This window comes from Pristis pectinata, chromosome 3 (assembly GCF_009764475.1).
Source record: "Pristis pectinata isolate sPriPec2 chromosome 3, sPriPec2.1.pri, whole genome shotgun sequence".
NCBI lineage: Eukaryota > Metazoa > Chordata > Chondrichthyes > Rhinopristiformes > Pristidae > Pristis > Pristis pectinata.
Window position 1 is genome coordinate 113,146,465 of NC_067407.1, and position 25,986 is coordinate 113,172,450.

The 25,986-nt window shown below is 38.2% G+C and overlaps 1 protein-coding gene across 1 annotated transcript; it reads right to left on the reverse strand.

Annotated features, from left to right (window-relative positions):
* Positions 1 to 2,868: 2,868 nt before the first annotated feature.
* Positions 2,869 to 25,165, reverse strand: utp25 (UTP25 small subunit processor component). Its single transcript, XM_052013012.1, has 12 exons — positions 24,975 to 25,165; positions 23,894 to 23,933; positions 21,105 to 21,342; positions 20,714 to 20,914; positions 18,876 to 18,961; positions 17,880 to 18,290; positions 12,396 to 12,609; positions 10,605 to 10,807; positions 9,592 to 9,774; positions 9,070 to 9,182; positions 7,111 to 7,356; positions 2,869 to 5,425 (listed from the first exon to the last, which is right to left on the reverse strand). Exons 1-12 carry the CDS (start codon positions 25,079 to 25,081, stop codon positions 5,179 to 5,181), a joined length of 2,289 nt encoding a protein of 762 aa, XP_051868972.1. The 5' UTR covers positions 25,082 to 25,165; the 3' UTR covers positions 2,869 to 5,178.
* Positions 25,166 to 25,986: the final 821 nt, after the last annotated feature.

A 25,986-nucleotide genomic window follows, 5' to 3' on the forward strand; every position in this document is an offset into this window, starting at 1 on the left:
GGAGGGGACATGAGAAGGCCTTGGCAGGCAGGATTAAGGAAAACCCCAAGGCATTCTACAAGTATGTGAAGAGCAAGAGGATAAGATGCAAAAGAATAGGGCCTATCAAGTGCAGCAGTGGGAAAGTGTGTATGGATCTGGAAGAAATAGCGGAGGTACTTAATGAATACTTTACATCGGTATTCACTGCGGAAAAAGATCTAGGGGATTGTTGTGAGGACTTGCAGCAGGCTGAAAAGCTTGAGCATGTAGATATTAGGAAAGAGGTGGTGTTGAAACTTTTGGAAAGCATCAAGTGGGATAAGTCGCTGGGGTCAGATGGGATGTACCCCAGGCTGCTGTGGGAGGCGAGGGAGGAGATTGTGGAGCCTCTGACGATGATTGAGACAGGAGAGGTTCCAGAAGATTGGAGGGTTGCGGATGTTGTTCCCTTATTCAAGAAAGGGAGTAGAGATAGCCCAGGAAATTATAGACCGGTGAGTCTTACCTCAGTGGCTGGTAAGCTGATGGAGAAGATCCTGAAAGGCAGGATTTATGAACATTTGGAGAGGTATAATATGATAAGGAATAGTCAGCATGGCTTTGTCAAGGGCAGGTCCTGCCTTACGAGCCTGATTGAATTTTTTGAGGATGTGACTGAACACATCAACGAAGGGAGAGCAGATGTAGTGTATATGGATTTCAGCAAGGCATTTGATAAGGTACCCCATGCAAGACTTATTGAGAAAGTAAGGAGGCATGGGATCCAAGGGGACATTGCAATGTGGATCCAGAACTGGCTGGCTCACAGAAGGCAAAGAGTGGTTGTTGAAGGGTCATATTCTGCATGGAGGTCGGTGACCAGTGGTGTACCTCAGGGATCTGTTCTGGGACCCTTACTCTTTGTGATTTTTATAAATGACCTGGATGAGAAAGTGAAGGGATGGGTTAGTAAGTTTGCAGATGACACAAAGGTTGGATGTGTTGTGGATAGTATAGAGGACTGTCAGAGGTTACAGCGGGACATAGATAGGATGCAAAGTTGGGCTGAGAAGTGACAGATGCAGTTCAACCCAGATAAGTGTGAAGTGGTTTATTTTGGTAGGTCAAATATGATGGCAGATTAATGGTAGGACTCTTGGCAGTGTGGAGGATCAGAGGGATCTTGGGGTCCGGATCCATAGAACACTCAAAGCGGCTACGCAGGTTGACTCTGTGGTTAAGAAGGCATATGGTGTATTGTCCTTCATCAATTGTGGAATTGAATTTAGGAGCCGGGAGGTATTGTTGCAGCTATATAGGACCCTGGTCAGACCCCACTCGGAGTACTGTGCTCAGTTCTGGTCGCCTCACTACAGGAAAGATGTGGAAGCCATAGAGAGGGTGCAGAGGAGATTTACAAGGATGCTGCCTGGAATGCGGAGCATGCCTTATGAAAGCAGGTTGAGAGAACTTGGCCTTTTCTCTTTGGAGTGGAGGAAGATGAGGGGGGACCTGATAGAGGTATATAAGATGATGAGACGCATTGATCGGGTGGATAGTCAGAGGCTTTTCCCCATGGCTGAAATGGTAGCCACAAGAGGACATAGGTTTAAGTTGCTGGGGAGTAGGTATAGAGATGCCAGGGGTAAGTTTTTTACTCAGAGAGCGGTGAGTGTGTGGAATGGGCTGCCGGCAACAGTGGTGGAGGCGGATACGATAGGGTTTTTTTAAGAGACTGTTGGATAGGTACATGGAGATGAGAAAAACAGAGGGCTATGGGTAGCCTAGTAATTTCTAGGGCAGGGACATGTTTGGTACAGCTTTGTGGGCCGAAGGCCCTGAATTGTGCTGTAGGTTTTTCTGTTTCTATGAATTGAGAGTCATAGGGAACTGGAACAGGAGAGGAGTTGAGGCCACCATAGATCAGCCATGATCATAGTAAATGGTGGAGCAAGTTTGAGGAGCCTGGTGCTTGGAACAACTCATTAAAAGCCAACAAGCAGGGTAGAAAGCAATTAGGATGGTAAATGGTATATTACTCTTTATTATGAGAGGATTTGAGTACTGGAGTAATGATGTCTTACTGCAATAATATAGTGCATTGATGAGACTGCACATAGAGTATTGTGTACGGATTTAATTGCATCTGAAAATAGTTGTACTTGCCATGAGAGAGAGTGCAGTGAAGACTCAGCAGGTTGGTTTCAGGGATGACCGTACAAGAGATTGCGTACATTAGGGCTATATTCCCTGGGAGTTAGAAGAATGAGTAGCGACCTTATTAAAACCTACAAAATTCTTTCAGGACTTGATGGGCTAGATGCAAGGAGGTTTCCCTTGGCAGAAGAAGCAAGAATTCCAAAGTTCTTTTAGGACAAGATGAGATTTTGTTTTCATGCAGATGGTGGTGAACCCTTAGATCTTGTTCAGTCATTGAGTTCATTCAAAACCGAGATCAATAGATTCTGGACATGGGGGGTGGGCGGGGCTGGTGAGCTGCTGTTGTCTTGATAAATAGTGGAGAAAACCGGAAGGGTCAAATGGTTTCCTCCTGCTCCTATTTCTTATACACTTATTTTGAGATGATCAAAAGGCCAGAGTTCAAAGAGCACACAGATCTTGAAGGGTTTTAAAACATACTCGAGATCAAGGAGGGATATGAAAACAATATTTTTTTTTAAGTCAAGGAACTGCTTAACTGGGAGAGAGCAGCATTGAGTTATGCATATATGTGACCCAATGAGAATTGTTTCATGGACTATTGTGGATGATCAAGTCCTGAATCCACCAGACATAACAAGTACAGCTAAACACTGGGGAATGGTATGAAATTTCAGTTTGAATTCCAATGATAATTCAGAACCAAGAGGAAAAAAAAAATTGGTCATGTTACCCAGATCACATTTATTGAGACTTCCAAACAAACTTAACAGAGAAACTTTGGCAGAGTTGTCACATATTACATTTCCAATGAGAGACTGCTGTTGGACTTGAGGACTAAAGAATGGAAGAATAATAAAACCTGTTAAACAGTGCAAGTACATTTTCTGAATTCCTACAGGACTAATCTACCTTCGGTTTATTTTATTTGACTTATTTTAGCGTGCTCTCAAACCTCCAAACTAATTTCCTAATTCTGACTATTCATAGCCAACCTGCATCCAGCTATATTCACCTGGCACTTCAGTTTTTTTCTGGCAACATCTTTTACCGCTCACCCATAACCATTATCAGAAGTGTCTCAGTATTTTGCTCACACTTTGAAATGCAACTCAGCAAATCCCCATGCATCTCTATACTAATCAGTTTAGCAGGATGTGTCCTGACCTTGAATAGCCGACACATTTTTGATACACATCACCAAAGCAACCTGGCCAGTTTCCATACCCAGCTACCTTCCAATACAATATATTGAATACTGGCCCTCTCCTTGACCTCTTTTCTCATTGCATTGAGGCCTATTATTGCTGTGTTCTTTTATTATTTTAATCTTCTCCAGCAACTCCAACAATTACTTAGTTCCCTTCCAGAACTTCTCTTAATTCAGGCCAATTTTCCAGTGAAATCCATCACAAGCTCACTGATTCCCACAACCACATGCCTTCATTCCTTACTTTTAAAAATTCGTCTATCTGAATTGCACATTTTCCTTTGGAAATAGCCTCTCCCATGCAAAAGATATTCAGCAATGGTTGGTGAAATCCTTGCTTATTCCATCCTATTTCTAATGCTTTAACAGCATCTCTCTGCTCCACCACTTTCCTTTTCCTCCACTCCAATCTTTAAAACACAATGTAGTTCCCAGCACTCACTAGTTGTCTTTCCACTTGGGACAATTCCATCACCAAACATTGTCCCCACCCTGATGTTTTAACAAGATGAATTCTTTTTTTCCTTTGTGCCCTGGTTCATTATTCCCCAAATACCTTGTGCAATGCCAATGTTGCATCATTCACCTTCTTCCATATTGTTTTCCCAAGGTTCCCACCATACATGCAAGCCACATTCTTCCATCGATAATCTCATTACTTTGTTCTCAAGCACACACTTCATTTATTTATTCTCATTCCAGCCATTGGAACTTGGCCCTCATACAGGTGAAACTTAAACTTCCTCAAACACTACATAACTAATATTGTTTCCAAACTTAATGTGAAGAATAACTTTACATGAAATTTAAAGCTTAGTTAAAGAAGTTTATTGTATCATTGTTTCCAATTCATTCTAGGCAGTTTGATCATCTCTCAGAAAGTCTTGTGTCAAAGTATCTCAAGAATTCTAACCACTTTAGTTTATCAGCAGTCTCATAGAGGACTGTTTACACAGAAAATGAAATGTCTATCAGAAGCAGGGCACTATTTCCTTACATGCAGGAGCTCATGTAGATCAAGGCTGAGCAAAGTATTAAGACTGAGATTAACACAGTCAATCAAATAATCCCACAAATGTGCTATTGATAGGGAATGTGCTTTATGGTCAGGAGCTATTCCTTATCAATACAAAAGCTGCTTGAATCAATTAAAATTGCACTCAACCATAATACACTTGCAAAAATGTCTTCTTAAAAAGAGCCAGAACCATTGGTCCCAATTATAGTAAAATAGCACAAAGCACCAAAAGGGAAAACAGGGAAAAAAAAGAGTTTAGCTACAAAGATTATTTTCACAAAAACTGAACAATATTGACCAGCGTTAATGACATGGAAAAATCTAACTAGCAAGCTTGACAGAAGTAGGATGAATATCAGGAAATTTACGTGCTTAATATCAACAGATTAGCAGTTATAGAAATAAAGACTTTATTTATATCGTACCTTTCACAACTCAAGAAATTCTTAACCATTGAAAATGAGATTGAAACCATATATTTAAAAAAAATAAAAGCACACAATAGAAAATTATAAGAAGAGAACTGCAGTTTATTTCAACACTTGGTTATTTTCCGCTTTACTTGGTTTTGTTTGTCTAATCTTAGGAATCCAGAGAAATCACAATGCTTCATACTTCACATTAAAAGAATATTATCTACAAATTGGAAGATAGAACACTCATAATCTGGTGTATTCCTGATATTAAGAGGAGAAAAAATGAAGAGATTTATAAATACTCTGCAATAGAATGATAGGCTAGTAATTTAGTTACAGTATTAAATCCCAGACACAACTCTATGACTCTAGCCATGACAAAGAGTTAAATTATTACCAGTCCCAAGTTTATCTTACATGTCATCTCCTGTTACAAACAAATGGACAGATTTAGTTGACTGTATCATCTGGGCAGCACGTTCTGCTCCTACTACAGAAGTCAGCTTTTGAGCATCATACTTGGAATACAGAACAGTGCACGTCCATGAGGCTTCATCACCCCTATTTTCTGCTTTCAGCATGTTGCAGATGTCACTGTAGAAGTGTGGATATGTAGGAAGTTCATAGAAAATAAGATGCCTGATGCCTTTGATGGTGTACCTACAATGAGATTCAAATTAGTGACAGTTTTTAATGATCACATTTGTTATAATAATAACATGCATATTCCAGTGAATGAGAAACAAATTGCAAGATTACTTTTAAGATAGTAATATTTGTTTGACCAACCTACCACTGGTGGAGTTCTTCAAGTGTATACATAATTGATTTTATATGCTTAAAGCAACTTTAAGTTATCAAGGACCCAATGTGTCAATTTTCCATTTTAGGTGCAAATGGCGTCCCAAGCGCAAACCACAAGTTTTGATAACTGTTGTCAGGTCCTCTGCTGGGAATTCTGCTCAAACTCATTTACATCATCACAATACAAACTCTGTCATAAACTTGTGCAACTTAGGAGGATCTTAGAAACATTGTTTTAAAAATACAAGTATATTTAAGAGTGCTAACTTGGTGTAGACAATTGAAAATGATTCTACCCCCAAATAAAGTAAGAATCACACTTATGAGAAACCCAGTGACCCAGTGAGTAGAGCTGCTGCCTCACAGCTCTAATGAAACAGATGCCGTCTGTGTGGAGTGTGCATGTTCTTTTTTTCACCACATGGATTTCCTCTAGGTGCTTCAATTTCCTCACACCCCAAAAAGAGATGTGGCTTGATACGGTAATTGCTGTAAACTGTCCCTGATGTGTAGGTGAGTGGTAGAATCTGGAAGGAGTTGATGGGAATGTGGGGAGAATAAAATGTGATTAATAAAGGATTGGAATGCTCGATGGTCAGCATGAACTTGGTGGGCCAAAAGGTCCTGTTTCGATGCTCTATCACTCAATAAAATTTCAAACACTGAGAGTGATCAGGAAAAATGCAATATAAGAAAATATTCTTGTCAGATGACTTAAGCATAATGGTCACTTACTTAGTAAATTTAAAGTAACGTAAAACATTTGAAAAGGTAGCTTATTAGGAGAATGTATACCAAAAGCCCAGTTTAAGAGCTGCCTCATAGACCAGCAAAGGAATACACTGAGAAACCCAATAGTGTTTAATTCACTCTGGCAAGTGGGCAAATTTGCCAGCAGGACCTTCCACTAGGGAAACATTTTCGATGCAGATTGTGGAAACCAGAGCTGCTACCAATTAAAATTCTGCAAATATTTCCCGTTCATGTCAATTTCAAAAGAATTGTCTTGAAAACAAAAACAGTGCAATTGACCAGAAACTGAATCCAATCATTCTAATACAAAGAGAAACATCACATTGGATAAGGACCTAAAAAGCGGCTATAAAATATCAAAACACATCTAAGCACCAACACTCCAAATATGCATACAAATAATGGTTGCAAGTAAGCCGATAAACTACGAGGTCTGTCCAGAACATCCCATCTGACCTCAATTTCATAATTTCTGATCATCACCAAAATAGGTTTGGCATTCTGTCAATCTGTCTTTCTGAACGGCAATAACCTATGTAGTCAAGACATTTCCAGAGTGATATGCAACTCATGGGAAGCTTGTAAATGGTGGTAATACCTTGTGGTCCTTGTTCTTTAATAACATTAAAATAATCTCTGCCACCACAAATGATACTTCTTTCTTAATTCCTGATTTAATTTAAATTCCCCACCCGTTTGAATACATTTTCAATGAGAGATCTGAGTCCTGCCCTCCAGATTACTAGTTTAGTAACATAATCACAACAATGCTCCTACAGTAATCTCACCGTTTGTAAAAATGGAAGCGTTCAGTGAATAGGAGGAAAGATTTTTCTCCCTTCAGGAAGTAAAATCTTGCTCGATTAACAGTGGATTTTTTGCTATATTCACAAATATGCGAAAAACCCAGTTCTTCACGGTTAAAGTAATTCCTGAGTCGCAAGTAATCAAAGTAGATCGGTATGTAAATTAACGTATGGGACATGACTGCTTCTCTGTATTGAGGTAAAATCTTCTTGGTGAAAAATTCAAACCTTGAGGGGATGAAAAAAATACATAAATTTACTAGAAGTATTCCAAGATTTGATATTAAACACTACAATTATTACTTTGTTGGACCATATCTGAAGAGTCATTGAGTTATACAGCAGGGAAACAGGCTCTTTGGCCTAACTAGTCCATGCTGACCAAGCTGTCTTTCTGAGCAAGTCCTATTTGCACGTATTTGGCTCATATCCCTTTAAACACTTCCTACCCAAGAGGTTAAACAATAAAAAAAAGACATTGAAAGTGACATCAACAATACTTTTTGGGAATCTCACTAAATTGGCTTAATGTTTCTGTTTAACAGAATTCATGTACAACTAGTGAAATTACATCTGGATGTTTTGGCATCCTCTGCTTTTCCTTTAATTAAAATCAGCACTTTATAACTTCCTTATTAGCTGACTCACATCAATTTCTTTCTCACAGAATTTTGATCAATACCATTAAATTGCAAACATTTCCACTTAACTGATAAAAAAGTTTGTTGCAAAATTACATTAACCCATAACAAAGCTGATGCAGCAAACTCAACATATTGCCTTGTAACAACCACTCTATAGAATTCACCGCTATCTGCAGCACATCCTTCCTTCAATACCACCATATGGAACACTATGACAACCCATTATAGATGGTCACCCATTAGTACAACAACAAGCTCTGTTTAAAGGCTTTCCTTAGATGTTCTCACTATTTGTCAATAGTGTAATGAAGGCAAACTTCATGGATGCATATAAGAGACTTAAGTGCTTTGTGGGCAACTGAATTTATCTGAATAAATGCGTCAAACCCTTCTTATTCCCATAAATCTTTTGATCTTCAAATTTGAAGAAGCTTCTCTGTTTATCAGTGCTATTTCATAGTAATTTTTCAATCTGGCCAATTATCTGGTCAACATAAAAATTTATTACACATCAAATTAATATTTTTCCATCTCTGTTAAAGGAAATTCATTTGTACCTCAGTGACAAATACTGCACATTTAACAAGAAGTCAAATAATGCTAAAAAAAAAGTTGTTGGCAACATGGAAGAAATTATGTTCAATTTGAATGAACAAAAATACATGGTGAAAAAAATCTTGGTTTGTTATTGATCTTCAGAGAGATAGTCATGCATCTGCAGGTCATGTGCCTATGTTACTTTAGAACACTTCTTCACAGTGACTAACAACGTCCCAGGTTAAAGGTTTCATCCAAAAGACAGCACCACCAACTGTGCAATGTTCCCTTAATACCACATTAGTTAGGCTTCAATGGGTGCTCAAACCAGCTGTGGATCTTGAATCATCTTTTGAATAAAGAGAAAATGCCAAAACCCCAAGAAAGCAGACAATTACCAAATCATTTTCCTCCCAACTGAAATAAGTTTGTTCAGGCCCAGATTTAAGACTGTTACAAATTGTTTTCTGATCTTCCAAAAATCACCCATCTACTCAGCTAAAACAAGTCCACCCATTGTTATAAGTGGAATGGTATTGAGTTGTTAGTTATGTTAAAATAAAGAGAATTTTACTTGCAACCACATATCCTACCTAACTTAGGAGCATTGATCTTATGTGCATGAATTGAATTATGATTGTTACTTTTCGTCAATAATTATCTAATTTTCTCAGACTTTACCCCTAGCTAAATGCGACAATGAAGACAAGTCAGACTTCATCCACCTGTTTTATTTACAAAATGGAATGGAATGGAATACCTTGCATCAGGCAAACCTGTGAAGCTGGAGACATCCACTCGCTGGAATACATGTGGCAATTGCACAACAACATGGCATATTGAACCAGTTTGAGGCATGTTCCTCACAGCCACCTAAAAGACAGAAACAGAATCATGACCTTTATCCTGCTGACAAACTAAAATTTAATTTAGCAAAATTGCTTAAAAAAAACTTTTGTTGGGTTTTTAGGGTAAAGTGAAGAGAAACACATGCAGCCACATGATAATGTGGTGCACTCACTTACAGCAACACAAATATAGCAAAGCATAAATAATCCAAGTTTCCTACACAATACAATGCTAAAAGCCATAAGTTACCAAGCAAAAACTTGGTAACTTTCCCTTGCGCAGCAAGCTACTTTGAGTGCATTATTGAATTAACCTTTATGAAATGAGGAATATGCTTCAATCAACTGAAACTCACATTAAAATCAAACTGTGAACAAGTAATCCCTAAAATCCATAATAAACCAATTTTTAAAAAAAGTTTATGATATCAAACCTGTCCTTTATAATTGAAGCAGTGTTTACTATAAATAGAATTAATCTGTGGATTCTGAAGTGCGCTGAAGATCAAAGTCTGCCTGTAATATTTGGACCAACTGTTCAGACACCACATACGCACACGAGAGAAATCCACTCCATGTGGTTCACGAGGTTGTTGGTTAAGATGTTTCAGTAGATGCTGTAACAAGCGAGAACATACTGCTGAAAATTATTAAACTTACACTAAGCAATCATCTGCAAAGCAAAATGTTATGAACGGCACTGAATTTTGTGTTCTGACATAAATGCAAGTTTGTTGAGGCATTAAGAGTGAACCATAGCGTGATAATGGAAACACAAGTGATTCGAATGCTCACCGAATTATATTAATGAAGAAGCTGGGCTTTACAAAAATCCAGCAGCTTTGATGGATTTTTTTTGCCCACAAAAATCTGTTAATATTTTGAATTCAATTTTGTAACCTAAAGTACTAGAATACTACACCTATTCACGTCAGATAAAAGTCAGCTTTACCTAAACTTGGCAGCAGTTGCTATTCTAAATTGACTTTTACCTTTTCAAACATCAGATGATTAATATTTTGCTAGTTATTTTTGTAGAAAGACAAGCAAAACTTCTCTAATTCGTTCAGATTTAACATATTCCATTAAAATGCCAGTTCTTTGAGCATACCAGAAATTGTCAGTTTGTTTTGTTTCCATTCGGTGAATTCCTAACAGAGTGCCTTCACATAAAATAGCTAATGGAAAATAACAAAAGTTTTAAAATAAGAGATCATGCTTTTTATAAATTTCAATATTGAAAGAGTAATAGTCAATAAACAAACTTCAATTTACCTAACCTAACCCATCACCCTCTATAATTTTGGCAACTGACATGTCAAATCCCAAAATGTCTTTAGAATTATTAGTTTGCCCTGAAGAAAATGTATACTTAGGATTAATGTTACTATGAAAATGATTTTTTCAGACAATCTCCAGACAAGTACTATTGAATAGAACTTCTCACCACGACATGTTCCCAGTTTTGCATAAGATAGACATCAGCTTGGTCAATAATTAATATTTCAATGGAGGAAAGGAAATCAAAGTCCCCTGTCTTGTCATCTTCAGTTTTGACAACTGTCCGCATGCCCAGTGGAGAAGCAATGATGATGTCGCTAGAATAAAATGGTGCATACAATCTTATACTCCTACGAAGGATGGCCACACCTACATAATAGAAACAAACAAGCACAAATTAATTTACAAATAATGGAGGTGTTCTTCTCTTTCATCCCTCAACACCACTATGAATATATGTATTGTGCAGTATGGTATGGATGTGCAGTATGGCGTAGTTGGTATGGATTTGGTTCAACTCAGTCACAGCACATTGAATACAAAAACTTTTAGCCCAGTCATTAGGAAGAGTGATGAGTGATAGGAAGATGATTTTATTGACAAGGCAGAAGGGACTACATTCAAAACAGCAAGGAAGCAAATTATTAAAAGGCAAAACAGAAAAGTTTTGAATATTTACTGGTAACACATCTAACCAGAAAAATCTGGAAAATCAGGGACAGTCGCTGGAACTGCAGCAAGAATAAAATGGGATTAGGCTAGAATTGGTGTAAATGGACAGACGGTGGACTGAAGAGTCCTTTTCCATGCTGCATGACTCTTGGAAGTCAGCATATTCCTGCATTAAAGTATTAAATCATATTTAAAGTAAAATCTTCAAGATATCAAACTGAAATGCCAGAGTCCCACTCCAATTACTGGATATTCAATTTATTTTTATTTGCCTTGTTCCTAATATCCATTCACTATAACAAAGCTGTGCACCTTGTACCTCAGAAAAGGAGGAGGGGCAAGGGAAGCATTTCCAAACCTTTACTAGGAGTTTGATTAACGGATACAAAGCAGCTCATAACATTGTTAGGAACAGCCCCCAAAATTTCTTCCCAAACTACATGGAACAACTAAACATTTGTACCATACCCTTCTACAAAATTAGAGACCGAGCACTGTATAGAAGTCACAGAAAAGAACCAAACTTCCTACTACCTACACCTTTTCATCTTTGGACAGAGTGAAATGGAAGATGTATGTCAGGCAGGGATGTGAGGCAGTTATGTGGGGGGGGGGGGCGGAGGGGGGTGGAGGGGGGTGGTTGGAGGTGGAAGAGGAAGTATAATGCTACAAATGAAATGATCTTCCTTCTGGAAGAAACGAAAAGGAGAATGGATTCAGAGATCAGGGGATATACTTCAAGGGCAGACTCGAGAAAAATTACTGCTAAAATCATGTCTATGATTTCTCTAGACTTGCTTGCTGCAAGCACAACTTATTGCTGCACATACTGTTGTACAAACAATTCCTATTTTAATCCAGCTGGAACACTATTGTTTTCAGTCATATTTAGAATATGAATGTATAAAGTTCACATTTTTTTAAAATGCCGAAACACTTTAAATTGCTATTGTAGCCAGTTGGTATGTTCACTTTCACCGGTATTTTATTTAGATATTATAATAGCTGACAGAACTTGAACCAAGTTTGGAAAAATAAGATGAAAAAAAATCATATTGGCAGATTTGCTTCTTGCTTCAGGTGACAGGAAATTATAAATTTCAGATTCCAACTTTTACTTTAAAATTTAGTGACAGCACTTTAGAAGCAATCATTGGAAAGAGAGAAGAATCACCAACATCAAGAGATACCCCATCTCCTTCCAGTATGGTTACGTACCCAAGATAGGATAGCAGTTTTCATTAATTTCTCAAACATTAACAAACACAATAAATATGATAGTTACCTATTCGGAAATGATCATCAATGTTGCCTGCAAAGATAGCTTCATAATCTTCAGGTCGTTTTAGATTTGGTGGTTTGTCATTTGGATCACAGCCATATTCATCCTTAAATCTCTTTTTATTGCTTATTTCCAGCTTATCTTTCACATCAAGAAGACCAATCAAAGTTTGTATCACTTTTAAAGCAGAATCTCTAAATGGCACCACAATAAGTACCTGGAAGTGAATTTTTTTTAAAAAAGCATTACTTTGTAGCGATCAATAAATTGACGGATAGGTTAATAAGCACTCCTCGAACTATCCTTCCCAACAGCATCAATACGTAGATGCAAGAGAACAAAGATGGCTGGTGCTGCCTTCCCTGCTGAAATACCAATGCCCTTCATCTATATATACAACTACAAGCATTTAACACATTTGTCTGAAATTCTTCATTGCATTGAAAGTGGAGATCTTCACTCATTTATTATAAATGTATTACATTAAATTGGAGGGGCTTGGCACAAAGATTTTCAAACAAATGCAATAAACAGTTGCACATTAGTTTACTGGGCAAAAGTTACATGGCCACCACCATCTTTACTCAGCAGAGACAATAGCATCGATGTAGCAGGAATTTTGTAAGTATCATCTTAGAATACACATCCATTTTATCATGTACATCTATTCCACAATATTTTTGTAATTCATCATATTCTTTGATGTGTCTGCCAAAGTATCACTTCTCTCAATCTTCTCCATTTACTATGTTAAAACTATCTGTTTTGGTATGTTGCATTGCAGCTCTTACAGGTGGTATACACAGCAATCCTACTGAAATATTTTTACTTAAACATGAAAATGGACTAAACCTGACTGGATCTGGATCAATACCTGTGGTTCCCACCTGTCTGCACTTGGCAAAGCCAAACTGAGAGACAGCTCTCCACCTTGGGAGTTGAGCGCTGAGGATAAGCAAGACTTCAGCAGTGACAAGCTGCATATCACTGAGGCCCTGACAGCCACTGACAGGCAAAGCTGGGAGCAGAGTCTTCCTTTCTGTCATAGTCTCTTAAAGTTTTTGTAGCAATTTTTAAATGTCTTTCATATTCCAAGTCATTTTTAAAGTTTCCACAATTGCTTTACGCTTACTAAAAATGAAAATAATTAAATCATTCAAAAAAGAACTTGGATTTCTCTTCCTAATGTCCAGGTCGAGAATCCCCAATCAAATAGATGATGGTTCTGACCTTACAAATGATTAAGCTGATGCTAGGTGGCACAGGTGGATTGCACAACCTCATCCTATTCTGTTCTTATCTCGCTACCATGCGAGTATACTTCACAAGCAGGGCTACCTGGTAGTAATGAAGATTTGGGGTACAATTCTTTAATACCTTTTGGGGCAAGAATACCCTTTGAAATTCATTTTTAAGAGGTTCTGACATATCCAGATGCACTCAGTAACTGATAATTTTGCATGGATATTAAGGTATCGGGAACGTTCAATATTATTCCTTGGATTTCTACTTCCATAATAATGACAGAGTCCAGTCTGTCCCCTGTCAATCAAGCTAAGTGACTGTGCTGATGCAAATGAAAGATTGATGTTATGCATATGTGTTTGTATGTCATTACCTTACATTCATTGCATTTTTTTATAAAGGAGAAAGTGCACTGCTTTTGTTGGGAAGAGTAACTACAGTTTCTATTTCCTATGCTCTTTCAACAGACCATTTTCTGAGTAAATGACCATTGACTATGCTCCAATATTTGACTTTTTGCTGCATGTTGTACAACACATCTCATTTTCTACTCATTGGCTAATGTAATTAAGGTATCTGTTTCTCCAATCCAAGCATGGTTGCGTTCTACTGGAAATGCACATCTGAAAGTTAAGATTGTATTGCACAAAGAAAAACATGCAAAACCAGCAACAATTTTTTTATATATACACAAATTTATTTTTAAAGATGTTGTCATCAATGGTAAAACCAGCACTTATCATGCACCCCATCTATCCTTGAATTGGTGATAACAAGCCATCTTCTTAAACAGCTGCTGTCCTTCTGCTGAAGGTATACGGACAATGCCAGCAAGTTGAGAGTTCTAGGATTTAAACCCAGGGACAAATGAAGGAACAACGACAGATTTCTAAGTCAGATGACACAAGAGTTGGAAGAGAACTACATTGTGTCTTCCCATGCATCTGCTACTCTTGTCCTCCTTTGCAGCATAGAGATTGCAGGTAGGGAGGTGCTCTTATGCTCTTCTATCCCTCATGACATCAAAACAGAGAATCCCCATGTGCAATGAAAAAGAAACTCTAAACTGAAGTATCAGAAGGATGCCAGAGCAACAACCTAGCCCTTAACGTCAGCAAAGGAGTTGTTTGTTGACCCAAGTAAATGGGGGGGGGGGGGGTGGAGTGGTGTGAACATAACCCTATCCTCATCAATGGAGCTGCCATAGAGATGGTCAACAACATCAAGTTCCTAGGTGTCTATAAATCAGGCTATGAGCAGAATGGTCCCAACTTTCAACACAATGGTAAAGCAATTCCAATTCTGTATATCCTTTCAAAAATTTATAGGGATCATCTGTTTAAGACTGGCTTTGGTTTTCCCTTCCCTTTTCAGCTCTTTCCCCATAGTACACCACATGTCCATATGCAATTCAGGCAAATTACCTGCTTCCAAACACCTCTCATTAGAATTTTACAGGATAGAAAAAACAATGGTACATCAAATATACAAGACCAGAATTAGTAGAAAAAAATAGGCCATTTAGCTCCTCGAGCCTGCCTTGCCGTTCAATAGGATCATGGCCAATCTGACGTTCCTCAATTCCACTTTTCTGCCCTGTCCTCATCACCCTTGATTCTCCTACTGATTAGAAATCCACTTATCTCAACTTTAAATATACCCAAGGACTGTGTCCCCATATCTCTTTGTGACAAGAAGTTCCAAAGACCAAAAGCCCTCAGAGAAGAAATTCTTCCTCATCACGGATGAAAATGGGCACCTTGTTATACTAAAACTATGCCTTCTGGACTTTCCCCTTGAGAGGAAACATACTCTCAGCATTTACTCTTTCTAGCCCTAAGAAACCTTCACATTTCAATGAGCACTTCATATTCCTCTTAACTCCAATGAAAAGGCCCAATCTGTTTAATCTTTCTCTTGCTGGACAACCCCTTCAAAGCCAGGATTATTCTTGTGAATCTTCCATGAACTGCCTCCAATGAAGTAATATGGTTCTTTAAATAGGGGGATCAAAACTATATGCCATTCTTTAGCTGTGGTCTCACTAGTGCCTTGTACAGTTGCAGGTAGACTTCCCTACCTTTATACTCCAACCTCCTTGAAGTAAAAGCCACATTCCATTAGCCTCCTCTATTACCTACTGCACTTGTGTGCAACTTTCTGTGTTTCATGCACAAGGCCAAATCATTTTGTTCTTCCTTTGTAACTTTTATCCATTTAACTAATACTGTTACTTTTTTCCTAAAATGAACAGCTTCACTTTTACCCATATTATATTCCATTTGCCAACATTTTGCCCGCTCACCTAACCTGTCGTATCTCTCTGTAAACCTTTCGGATTGCCCCAATGTAAAGAACAAAGCCAAATGACAGCATCTGCAGGTTTGCTTTCTTCCTCAGTTATTTATATATATTGTAAATAATTGTAGTCCCAGCATTAATCCAATTGATACAATGCTGGTTACTAAACTGAAAATGACTTCTTATCCCTACTCACTGCTTTCTGCCTGTTAATCAAATAGTTCATCCATATCACTATGTTACCACCAATGTCATAGCTCTATCTTGTGACTTAACCTTTTGTGAGATATCTTGTTGAGTGGCGGTCCAAATACATCTACTGCTCCTCTCATACAGACTTTCTTGTCAGACATGATTTCTTCTTCATGAACACATGCTGGCTCTGCTTGATTAGATTACAGTTTTCCAAATGTGCTGTTACTACTTCCTTAATAATTGATTCTAACATTTTTCTAACAGTAGATGTTAGCCTAATCAGCCAACAGTTTACCCACTTTTTGCATCCCTCCTGTTTTTTTAAAATAGGGGTCTTACGTTGGCAGTTTTCTGAGCCTCTGCAACTTCTCTCCAAAATCTAAGGATTTTTGAAAGATTATAGCCAATGCATCCACAATCTCAGTAGCCACTTCTTGTTCTATCTGGATCCTTAGTTGCAAACCATCTATATCAGAGATTAGGCTTTAGCCCCATTCATTTGCTTAGTACTAATTTTCTAGCGCTGGTGTAGGTATTTAATTCCTTTCATGCATTTTCCAATATTAATGGAATGTCTGTAGCATCTTCTACTGTTAAAACTAATACAAAATATCTGTTTATTTCTTTGCCCTTTTCTTGTTCTTCCAACTATTTCCCCAGCCTCATTCTCTATGGAGAGAATGTTTACTTGGATCTCTTCCTTCCTTTTCATATGTTAAAAGAAACTCATTGAAACCCTTTGATGCCTAACTCATTGCCCATTGATATATTCCTCACTAGTTTGACATCATAGTTTATTTTCGCTCTCACTGAATCTTTTTTGATAAATTCAGAACCCAGCAAAGGAGGTCAAAGTCTTCAGGTCTATCACCAACTTTTCCATCCTTACACGTTTTTTCTCTCAACTTTAATATCCTCCTAACTTCCTTGGTTAACCATGGTTGGTTCATCCCTCTCTAATACTTAGCAGACAACCCATTTCTCTGCATCTCTTTTGAGCTTCTGGCTTTCAAAACGATCGAATGTGTACTGGAATAGTTACTATGGAAAAGCTCACATCCAAGCACTCACAGCTAATAAAAGACAGGGTTTATAATGTAGTCCTGTGTTGTTAAGACACAGTTAATGATAAGATGACCAAATTAGCACACAAATAATAAAAAGGTCTCACTTCATCTTTTTCAGTACCTTTGCCACAACCTTCATTATGGAAGATCAGGTTGTTAGTTACCTGCAATAATTAAAGACTAGCTAGTAGCCACTGAAGTGTTACTTTTCTTTGAGACACAAGGATTCATTTTAGCTAGTCAATAGACATGAAAGCAATGGCCCAATTCTTTTATGGTACCAAATCCTGAACATGGGCACTCAGCATCTGGAATGTTAATCAGAATCTCCAGTTTTATAATGTAGAGGCCTTTAATGTGCATATGTGGTGCTTAATCAGCTCTGAAAACAGACTTGTAGCAAGCTAGTCCCTTCCTGACTACATTTCCATCATTGACCATATAGGGCATAATGAATGCATCAGACATTCAAAGTTGTCGTAGCAACAGTTGCACTGAATGCGTTATTGATATTATCTGATAATATACTATGTGGCCACCAGTTCTATTAATATTTCACTAAGTGTAAATATTAATAGAACTGGTGGCCACATTTTCACTATGTCAAAAATTTGAAATACATTTAAAGCATTATGTGCAAAGAACACAGGTGCTGTTGTCATGTTGACATACTCCTTACCTTGGGTCTTGTAAGTCCCTGATCCCTCAAATCATCATCATCACTATCTGCCTTCCTGTCTCGCTTCTTTGTGTTGTTAGTTAATACCTGTGAATTTGCTTTCAACACATGATTTATCACATGTAAACAATAGGTGTGGCGAACTTCTTCTCCATTTTGAATAGCTGTCCTTTCTGGGTAATACAAGTCCTTGTAAGCATTCATTACAGAGAATAGTCCTTGCTGTAATGGCGTGAAGAATTCTTGCTGATTCAGTTTGGCTTTTGAAAGGGTTTGACTATTTAATTTAGGCCACGTTGCTTCTAGAGGTTTTTGAAGGTGAAGATTTTCCAAATATTCGCATGATAACTCTTTGATGGAAGTCTCTTTTAACAGAGGGCTGGACCATACTAGGGTCCCAAGAGTAGTCCACTTGCCGAAAGAAATAAAATATTAATGAGATAACATATGTTCATCCTTTGAAGCATATATAACATAAAATTTCTAATCTTAGTACATTTGGACATTTACCAAAGGTTTAAAGTTTTCAAAAGAAACTATTTTAAATCTTGTAACAAAATTATAATTCAAAATTATATAACTTAAATATAACAAACTTATTATATACATAAATATTCCCTTATTTTGAAAAAAAAGGATGACAAATGATCACTGGTAATTGGTAACGGGAGCTAGTCATTCATTTTCTATGCAAAACAAAATATTGGGTATTTATTAACAAGTGTCAAATCTGTTTTTACCATTTAGATAATAATTATAAGTAACATTTTTGTAGCAAAAATTAGAATATTAATTACCAAATCTAATCAGTCTCTTATAACATCAGGCTCAAATAATCTAATATTCATGCCAACCCATAATTCACTGGGACAACATATAGTAAACACTTATAGCCATTTGGGCCTTGTACTATTGATAAATATCCTCCCAAAAAAACATAAGGAACAGGAAAAGTTTCTTTTTAACTCGAAGCCTGAATAATTTGTTTCCAATTACCTTGCACTGCATTGTACTTTTAATCTGGGTTATAGTTTTCAGATCATTGCTGTCCATTTCTCTGTCCACATGCTGCTTAAATGGATCTGAAAAGAAAATTGCATTCTTTATAAACAAAATTTAAAAAAACTAATTACATACAAAAAATTCCACAATTCAGTAATGCATTATGTGCTATCCAGCTCATACATTGAGGCTGTTATTTAAACAACATTAACTTACTGTGGCTGTTCTCTGGATGCAAAATGCATTATTAATACACCACCATTAATGATTGATGCACACAGCTATGAAATGACCCAGTTCCATATAAAAAGCCTCCAAATGAACATCTGCAACAGACACCATGTGTATTCCATCATAAATTAACTAGTTCATTTACAATTTCTGCATGAATAGTTTTATAACAAAAACTAACAAATCTGAAAATTGAGTCGAAGCACCAAAAAAAAAATTGCATTTATGGCTGTTTTTTGTTTAAAAAGACAGAAAGAAATATTTAGTTACAAGTTTATTTTGAAAAAAAGGTAGAATTCCTTCAGGCCCCTCTTTCTATTCTGCTCACCTTGGAAAAAAGATTGCCAATCTACGCCAAGATACACTTTCACATGTAGAAAACCAGAAACCTCTGGAGTTTTAGATTGAAGTATAAATATATACTGCACAGCAAAAGTGCTCAACCAGTTAATACTGGAGTTTATTTAACTTGCGCCTCCTTCCTTAAGTAAGTCCATTACACAACCCTCAGATCCCTTATCCCTTTGATGCCTAACTCACTTAAGTGCATCGATACTGTTTTACTGTACTGTAGCAAGTTCCACATTACTAAATGCCAATTTGGTTTCTTGGTAGCTTGTATTTTGCACATCCCCATTAATGGAAACACTGTTTCCCTCCTGCCCAAAAGTAAACCTTTCACAATTTTAAATTAAGTCATCTTTTTGAATTCTCAATTCTGACAAAAATCTGTTTTTATTTGCTCCTGATAACTCCACTGTATGATCCTTACAGACTATTTTGAACACTTTCCAGTGCCTCCATTTGGCAACCAGAAGTGCGCATGGGGAATTGGTGGGCATCTGAGATAATAGATTATAGGGAAAATAAGTGGGGGGGGGGGGGGGGGGGGGGGAGAATAGGATAAAATAAATGCTAGCATAGATTTAATGAGCTAAATGGTCTTCTACATTGTAATAACACTTTAGCCACACTCCGCTAACCTATTAAGGTTACAATTTTATGTGAAGTGTGACCCTTACCTTACCAAAACATAGCCATCGAGTCAGGGTCATATGGCACCAAAACAGGACCTTCAAGTCTCTGCCTATCATCAAGCACATTTATATTAATCTTACACTAATCCCATTTTATTCTCCCCAAATTTTCAACTCCCCCTCAGATTCTAGTACTCACTTACAGATCTGTTTATCTTTGGGAATGTAGAAGGAAACTAGAGCACCTGGAAGAAACCCAGGCAGAACAAGCAAATTCCATGCAGAACTGTGAGGCAGCGTTTCTATTTGTGGATTTATGGGCTTAGAACCCATGCTTGTGTAAAGGAAAACAAGTACACCAGCACAAACTGGTTGAGCCAAACAGAAAATGCCAGTGTTGTAGTTTCTGGAAGCTCATATCATGTTTCAAAAATGTAAATGAAACCAGGTTCTTTTTGTATCTCTAAAATACAACACAGATATTTCATTCACTTCACATTTATTCACCATGTCAATTTACATTAATAGCATAGAACAAAATGTACTTGGGACAAAGACTGAAGTGATGGACTATGGAATGTAGTAGTCAAGTGCAAGCACAAATAGAAATTTAAAAAATCCCACCTTCAGAACTGTTTGTGCAAGAAACTTCCTCTTCATTCTCATCTCCATTGTAGTTACTTTCTAGACAGAATTTGGCTTCATTCTTTACATCAGTAAAATCAGCTTCCAGGTCATTGGTGTTTTTGTTATCATGTATCACTACATCATTTTCAAGCTCTTTCTCTGCAGTAGTGTTTTTGTTTTCAGCATCACTCAATGCATCTATTAACACGTTTTAAAAACCAAGGAAGAAACAAATAAAATTAATGTTGTAGTAGGTTGTGAATTAACATCAGAAAATAAATCTTTACATTGACTTTTCTGGAAGAATTCAGAAAGAATTTTCATATTGGATTCTCCGCATATTCAGACATTGAATTCACAAATAAAGTAGAAATTACTGGTAAAATACCTCCCTCTCCTTGGCCATTTTCATCATCAACTTCACTAGCAAGATCTTCATCTATGTCCTCCTCCACCTCTTCACTCTCATCATCTTCATCCTCCACCTCTCCTTCAAGTTCACTTTCACTGTCACTTTCATCTGATGCAATATTTTTTAAGGTGGAACATAGGTGTTGGTAGGCAGTCACTCGTTCCAGGCCAGATTCTGCATCACTTTCTGAATCAGACTGTTCTGAGCTATCAGACTGAAAATATGTTTTATAGAAGTAATCTGAATGATCTCTTAACAAAAAAAACTTTGTTCATCATCAACAATTTTCCAATATTGGGAAGGGAAAATGTCTAGGATCTTTTCTGAGGAACATAACGCACAGAAATATGATTAAGCATTTACTCTCTCCATATGATGCAAGTCAACAATAAGGCCTAGAATATGTAGATCAATTATTTTTCAGAACCACACTTAAAACAAAATCACAAATTTCTTGAGCACATTGTAATTGTGGAAATTTTTGGGATGAATCAAACCTTCATCTGGGTATTTTCAGGCACAGATTGTAGTTATGCAAATGGTGCATTTCCATGCCACCTGTTTTCTGTGCAATGTTCCTTAAGAATGTTGCCCAGGAAATTAGGTCAGGTCTGTCTCTGGTCAGGCACTCTCAGAACAGCCACATTCCAATAGTACTGTGAACATACAGATTAGGAGCAAGAGCAGGGTACGCTGCTCCTCAAGCTTGCTCCACCATTTAATAACATCTGGCTGATGAGGCTGTAACCTCAACTCTGCATTCCCATCCAATGGCAACATTTCACCCCCTTCCTCGTCAAGAATCTAACTCAGAACCAACCTCCAAGTTGGAAATGTTCAAAGACTCTGCTTCCACCACCCTTTGAGGTAGAGAGTTCAAAAAACTAATGATCCTCAGAGAAAATCTTTTCCACGTCATCTCTGTATTAAATGGATGACCCTCATCCTTAAACAGTGACTGCTATTTCTGCATTCAGTCTTAAGAGGAGATAGCCTCTCTACATCCATCCTGCAAAGACCCCTCATGGTTGTGAATGTTTCAATCTAGTCCCATCTCATTCTTCCAAATTCTAGTGGACACAAGTCTGGCACAAGGATGCAATACGCTACAAAGAGTAGTAATACAACCCAGTGCACCATGGACACAACCGTCCCCACCATCAAAAGCATCTACATGAGGTGCTGCCTCAAGAAGGCGGCATCTATCATCAAGGATCCACAGCATGCTCTCTTGTCACTGTCACATTAGGACAGGAGGTACAGAAGCCTGAAATCCCAAGTTCAGGAACAGCTACTTTTCTACAACCATCAGGTTTGTACTACCACAATCCTATCTCAGCAACGGAACACTATGGACCACCTCTTGCATTACCGTAGACTCATTTCTAATTGTATTTTTGACCTAATGTCTTGTTTTGCTCAGTCTTTTTCTTCACTGTCTTGTACAACTTATGTACAATTTATGTATAATTTATGTTATACGTTTTCCAAATCTACTTAACTTTGATGCTGCTACAAGCAAGTTTTTCATTTGATCTGTACCTCACTGTACTTGTGCATATGACAATAAACTCATCTTTGACTGATTGGCCTGTCTCACAAAACAACTCACCCATTCCAAGCACTGGTCCTGTAAACATTCTCTGAACTGCTTCTCCACATGCTGAGATGCCAATCTAAATCCAAACTGCTCCCTCCAGCAGATGAAGGCAAGCATACAAGAGTGATTCAATAGCAACTGGTGACTTGATCTCAGGTCCTACTGAATTTTACAGTAGCCCTCCTTTATCAAAATTGCAAGACCTGGCATGCTGCACAATGACCCTTTAGCCTACCTCCCCTAGCACCAATGAAAGTCTATGCTAATGTATTCTATTAACAGAAATTGCACTTGTGCTCATGCAACCTCATTTGGCTATTGATGTGGCAAAACTTAGTTTTACTCTCTCTATCCTCCCCTACCACACCACAGCCTTGGTTGCTGGATTTGCCACATATCCGGTTTTGGATAAGTTTGAATGTTGCTTTTTCCTCTGGTATAATATTGAAAATATCAGTGCCACTCTCTATACTATACCATTAACTCTATAATAGCACAAGAATCCATTCCCAACTATGGCCAGGTTGACTCATACTATTTGGATCTATATTTCTAAAGGTACGCAGTTCTAGCTGTCAATGCTAACTGTATAAACAGAATGAACATAAGGCAGTGGCTGCCATTCAATCATCTGCATACACTAACTCTTTCCCTCACTCCTACTCTTTCCGTACATCCACATAATTTCCCCTCGCCTCCCACACAATTTCTATTATTTATCCAACTCACTTTTGAAAACTACGATACACCTCCAACATCATACCAGGAAAACCATTCTAATTCTTGACCACCTATTGCTCCTAACCATTCAATGTGCCTTGTTAACCCCATTGCTTCAATCTCAGATCACTATTCTCTTATCACTTTCATATATTGTTCTTCACCAATATCCCACATCCTCCTTCCTCCTCCCAACCTCAATGACTTCTGGGTTTGTTAATGGAAAAATCTCTCAAGTTACACATTTGGAAGCTTAACTGTCTAACACTTAGCCCTCCATCCACTATGACATTCCTGCAATTCCTGGTCTAAAGAAATGACATGGTGTGAGAGGAGCTAAAGATTAGCCAACTGTACTTTGGAATTGCAGGTGCAAGTGAATTAAGATCAACCTGCATCTGACATGGTTTTTGACAAGAAATGCCAGAAATTAATCAAAACTCACCAGTTCAACAATCTGAGTTGGCTCGACTTTGTCAGATACCCTGTAAGATAATATCCAATACATTAAAAACTAGCCAAAGACATCACTTACACTCCCTTTCAGCAGTCCAAATGAATTATTCCCATTGGATGATGAATCCAACAACTGTGCAGAAACATTGTTACTCTTCCAACAGAAACATAACATATCTGAATATAAAAAAACACATAAAACATAAAAGCAGCAACTGCAGTTCAAATTTAAAGTACGTGGGAGGCTGGCAATTGACAAGGGAGAGGCCTTTCTCCCATTTCCCCAATTTTCTGTAAGTATAAATTAGGAGTGCATTAAAATACTCCCTAACTTTTCTAGTCAGCTCCAACACAAGAGGCCCAACACAATCATGGCAAGAAACCCATCCATCAGATTGAACACCAATACTAAATGAACTACAATAAGCGGTGTGTACAAACTACAAATACACTGTACTAAGTAATCAAGGTCTCAACAAGATGATCTTCCAACCATACGATTCCATCACCCATAAGGACAAAGACAGAAGATGCGTGGGGACAAAATCACTTCCAAGTTCCACACCACCCCAATTTAGACATTTTGCACCATTTATTACATATTACTGAGCCAAAACCCTGGAAAGGCTAGCAATATTGTAAGAACATTTGCACCATTGTCGTTAGAAAACAATTGGCTCAGCATCAGCTTCTCAAGGAAATCTAGGAATGAATCCCACGCTTGCCAGCAAGTCCAAAGTCTCACAAAATTAATATTAAAAGCTTTGAAAACATTGGACCGGATTCCAAGTATGGACATGTGACAACCATGTCTGTCAGAAAATCGCGACAAACCTTGGACTTCATACAGGCATTTCAATATGCCGGTGGAAGATCACTGGAGGAACGTCAGTTGCAGAAAGCTACAAATACCAGGCTTCAATACGTGACCTGGTCACCATCAGACAGTAACGAACAAGACGCTGGAGGAACTCAGGGGGTCAGGCAGCATCTGTAGAGGGAAATGGGCAGTCGACGTTTCGGGTCGAGACCCTTCATCTGGACCGAATAGGGACGTTAAGTTAACTCACTTATCGTGAAAGGGATGTTCCTCCCCAAATTCCCTCAGGTGTTTCTTCTGTTTCTTGGTCAGGCTGCTGACGATCTCCCTCCTTTTACTACTTTTCCTTTTCCCCATGGCCACAAACGGAGGACCACGCGTTTCCCAGGCCGCCTCACCTTCCAATACCACACCACGCGATTGGCTGACTCCCCTCCCCGTGAATCCTGACCCGACCGAAAGGTCCGGCAAGGGAGTGTGATTGACCTCGACACTATCCATTCAGCAGCCAGATCTTCGGAAGGGGGCGTGACCGAATGGGGAGCGAACCATCAATCAGATTGCTGGACGTGCTGAGAAGGGCGGGACTCCAAGGGACAAGTTTGGTTGAGCTGCGATATCACTCGCCATGTTGCCATTGGCAAGAAAGTGAATTTCGTTGAGGCTTTTTGAAATGAAAGGCAGTCTAAGTCCAGAGAATATGTAGGGAAATAAACAGTGCTGGTTTCAAAGTCAACCTTTAGTCGTACCTGCACTGTGGAGGCAAGTATTGTAGCCGAGAGCGCCTTTGTCCTGTGTGTGGCGACTCGAGTGGTGCGGCTTGTTTCTCGCTCACTGATGGGCTCCCCGCTCTGACATATATAAGAAACACTGCGCCGTTTGTAAGTGTCTGTAATAGCAATGCACTGTTTGAAAGAATACACTCCATGAGGTCTTAAGCAGAAAAAATAGCGAATGTTTAAGTAACCTTTCTGGTTAACTGGCGTTTTTTTCAATTCTGAAAGAGTCAGATTGGGGACTGTGAGTCTCCTGGATTGACTTCAAGCGGCGTGCTTTTCAGGTTGTGTTTCAACCTTTCTGATTGTAGTGAATAACATTGTAAATTCCTCTTCAAAAACAGTGTTAGGTATGATCTTAATACGGTATATTGTATTAGACATTGGTGTTTACGTCGGAGCCACTGCCTTCAGTAAAAAGTGATCTGTTTAATTTGAGTGATAATATTGCACTCACGCCAAAGGAAGCTACAGACAACAAGTTGG

What these genes read in the sequence shown, in the direction of transcription:
- utp25 (XM_052013012.1), bottom strand. Translation starts at nt 25,081, where the DNA reads ATGGGGAAAAGGAAAAGTAGTAAAAGGAGGGAGATCGTCAGCAGCCTG. An exon ending in AAATGGCCAAGGAGAGGGAG is followed by an intron (nt 20,915 to 21,104) that starts GTATTTTACCAG and finishes ACGTGTTAATAG; the next exon opens with ATGCATTGAGTGATGCTGAA. An exon ending in AAAACTGGGAACATGTCGTG is followed by an intron (nt 9,775 to 10,604) that starts GTGAGAAGTTCT and finishes CGCTTGTTACAG; the next exon opens with CATCTACTGAAACATCTTAA.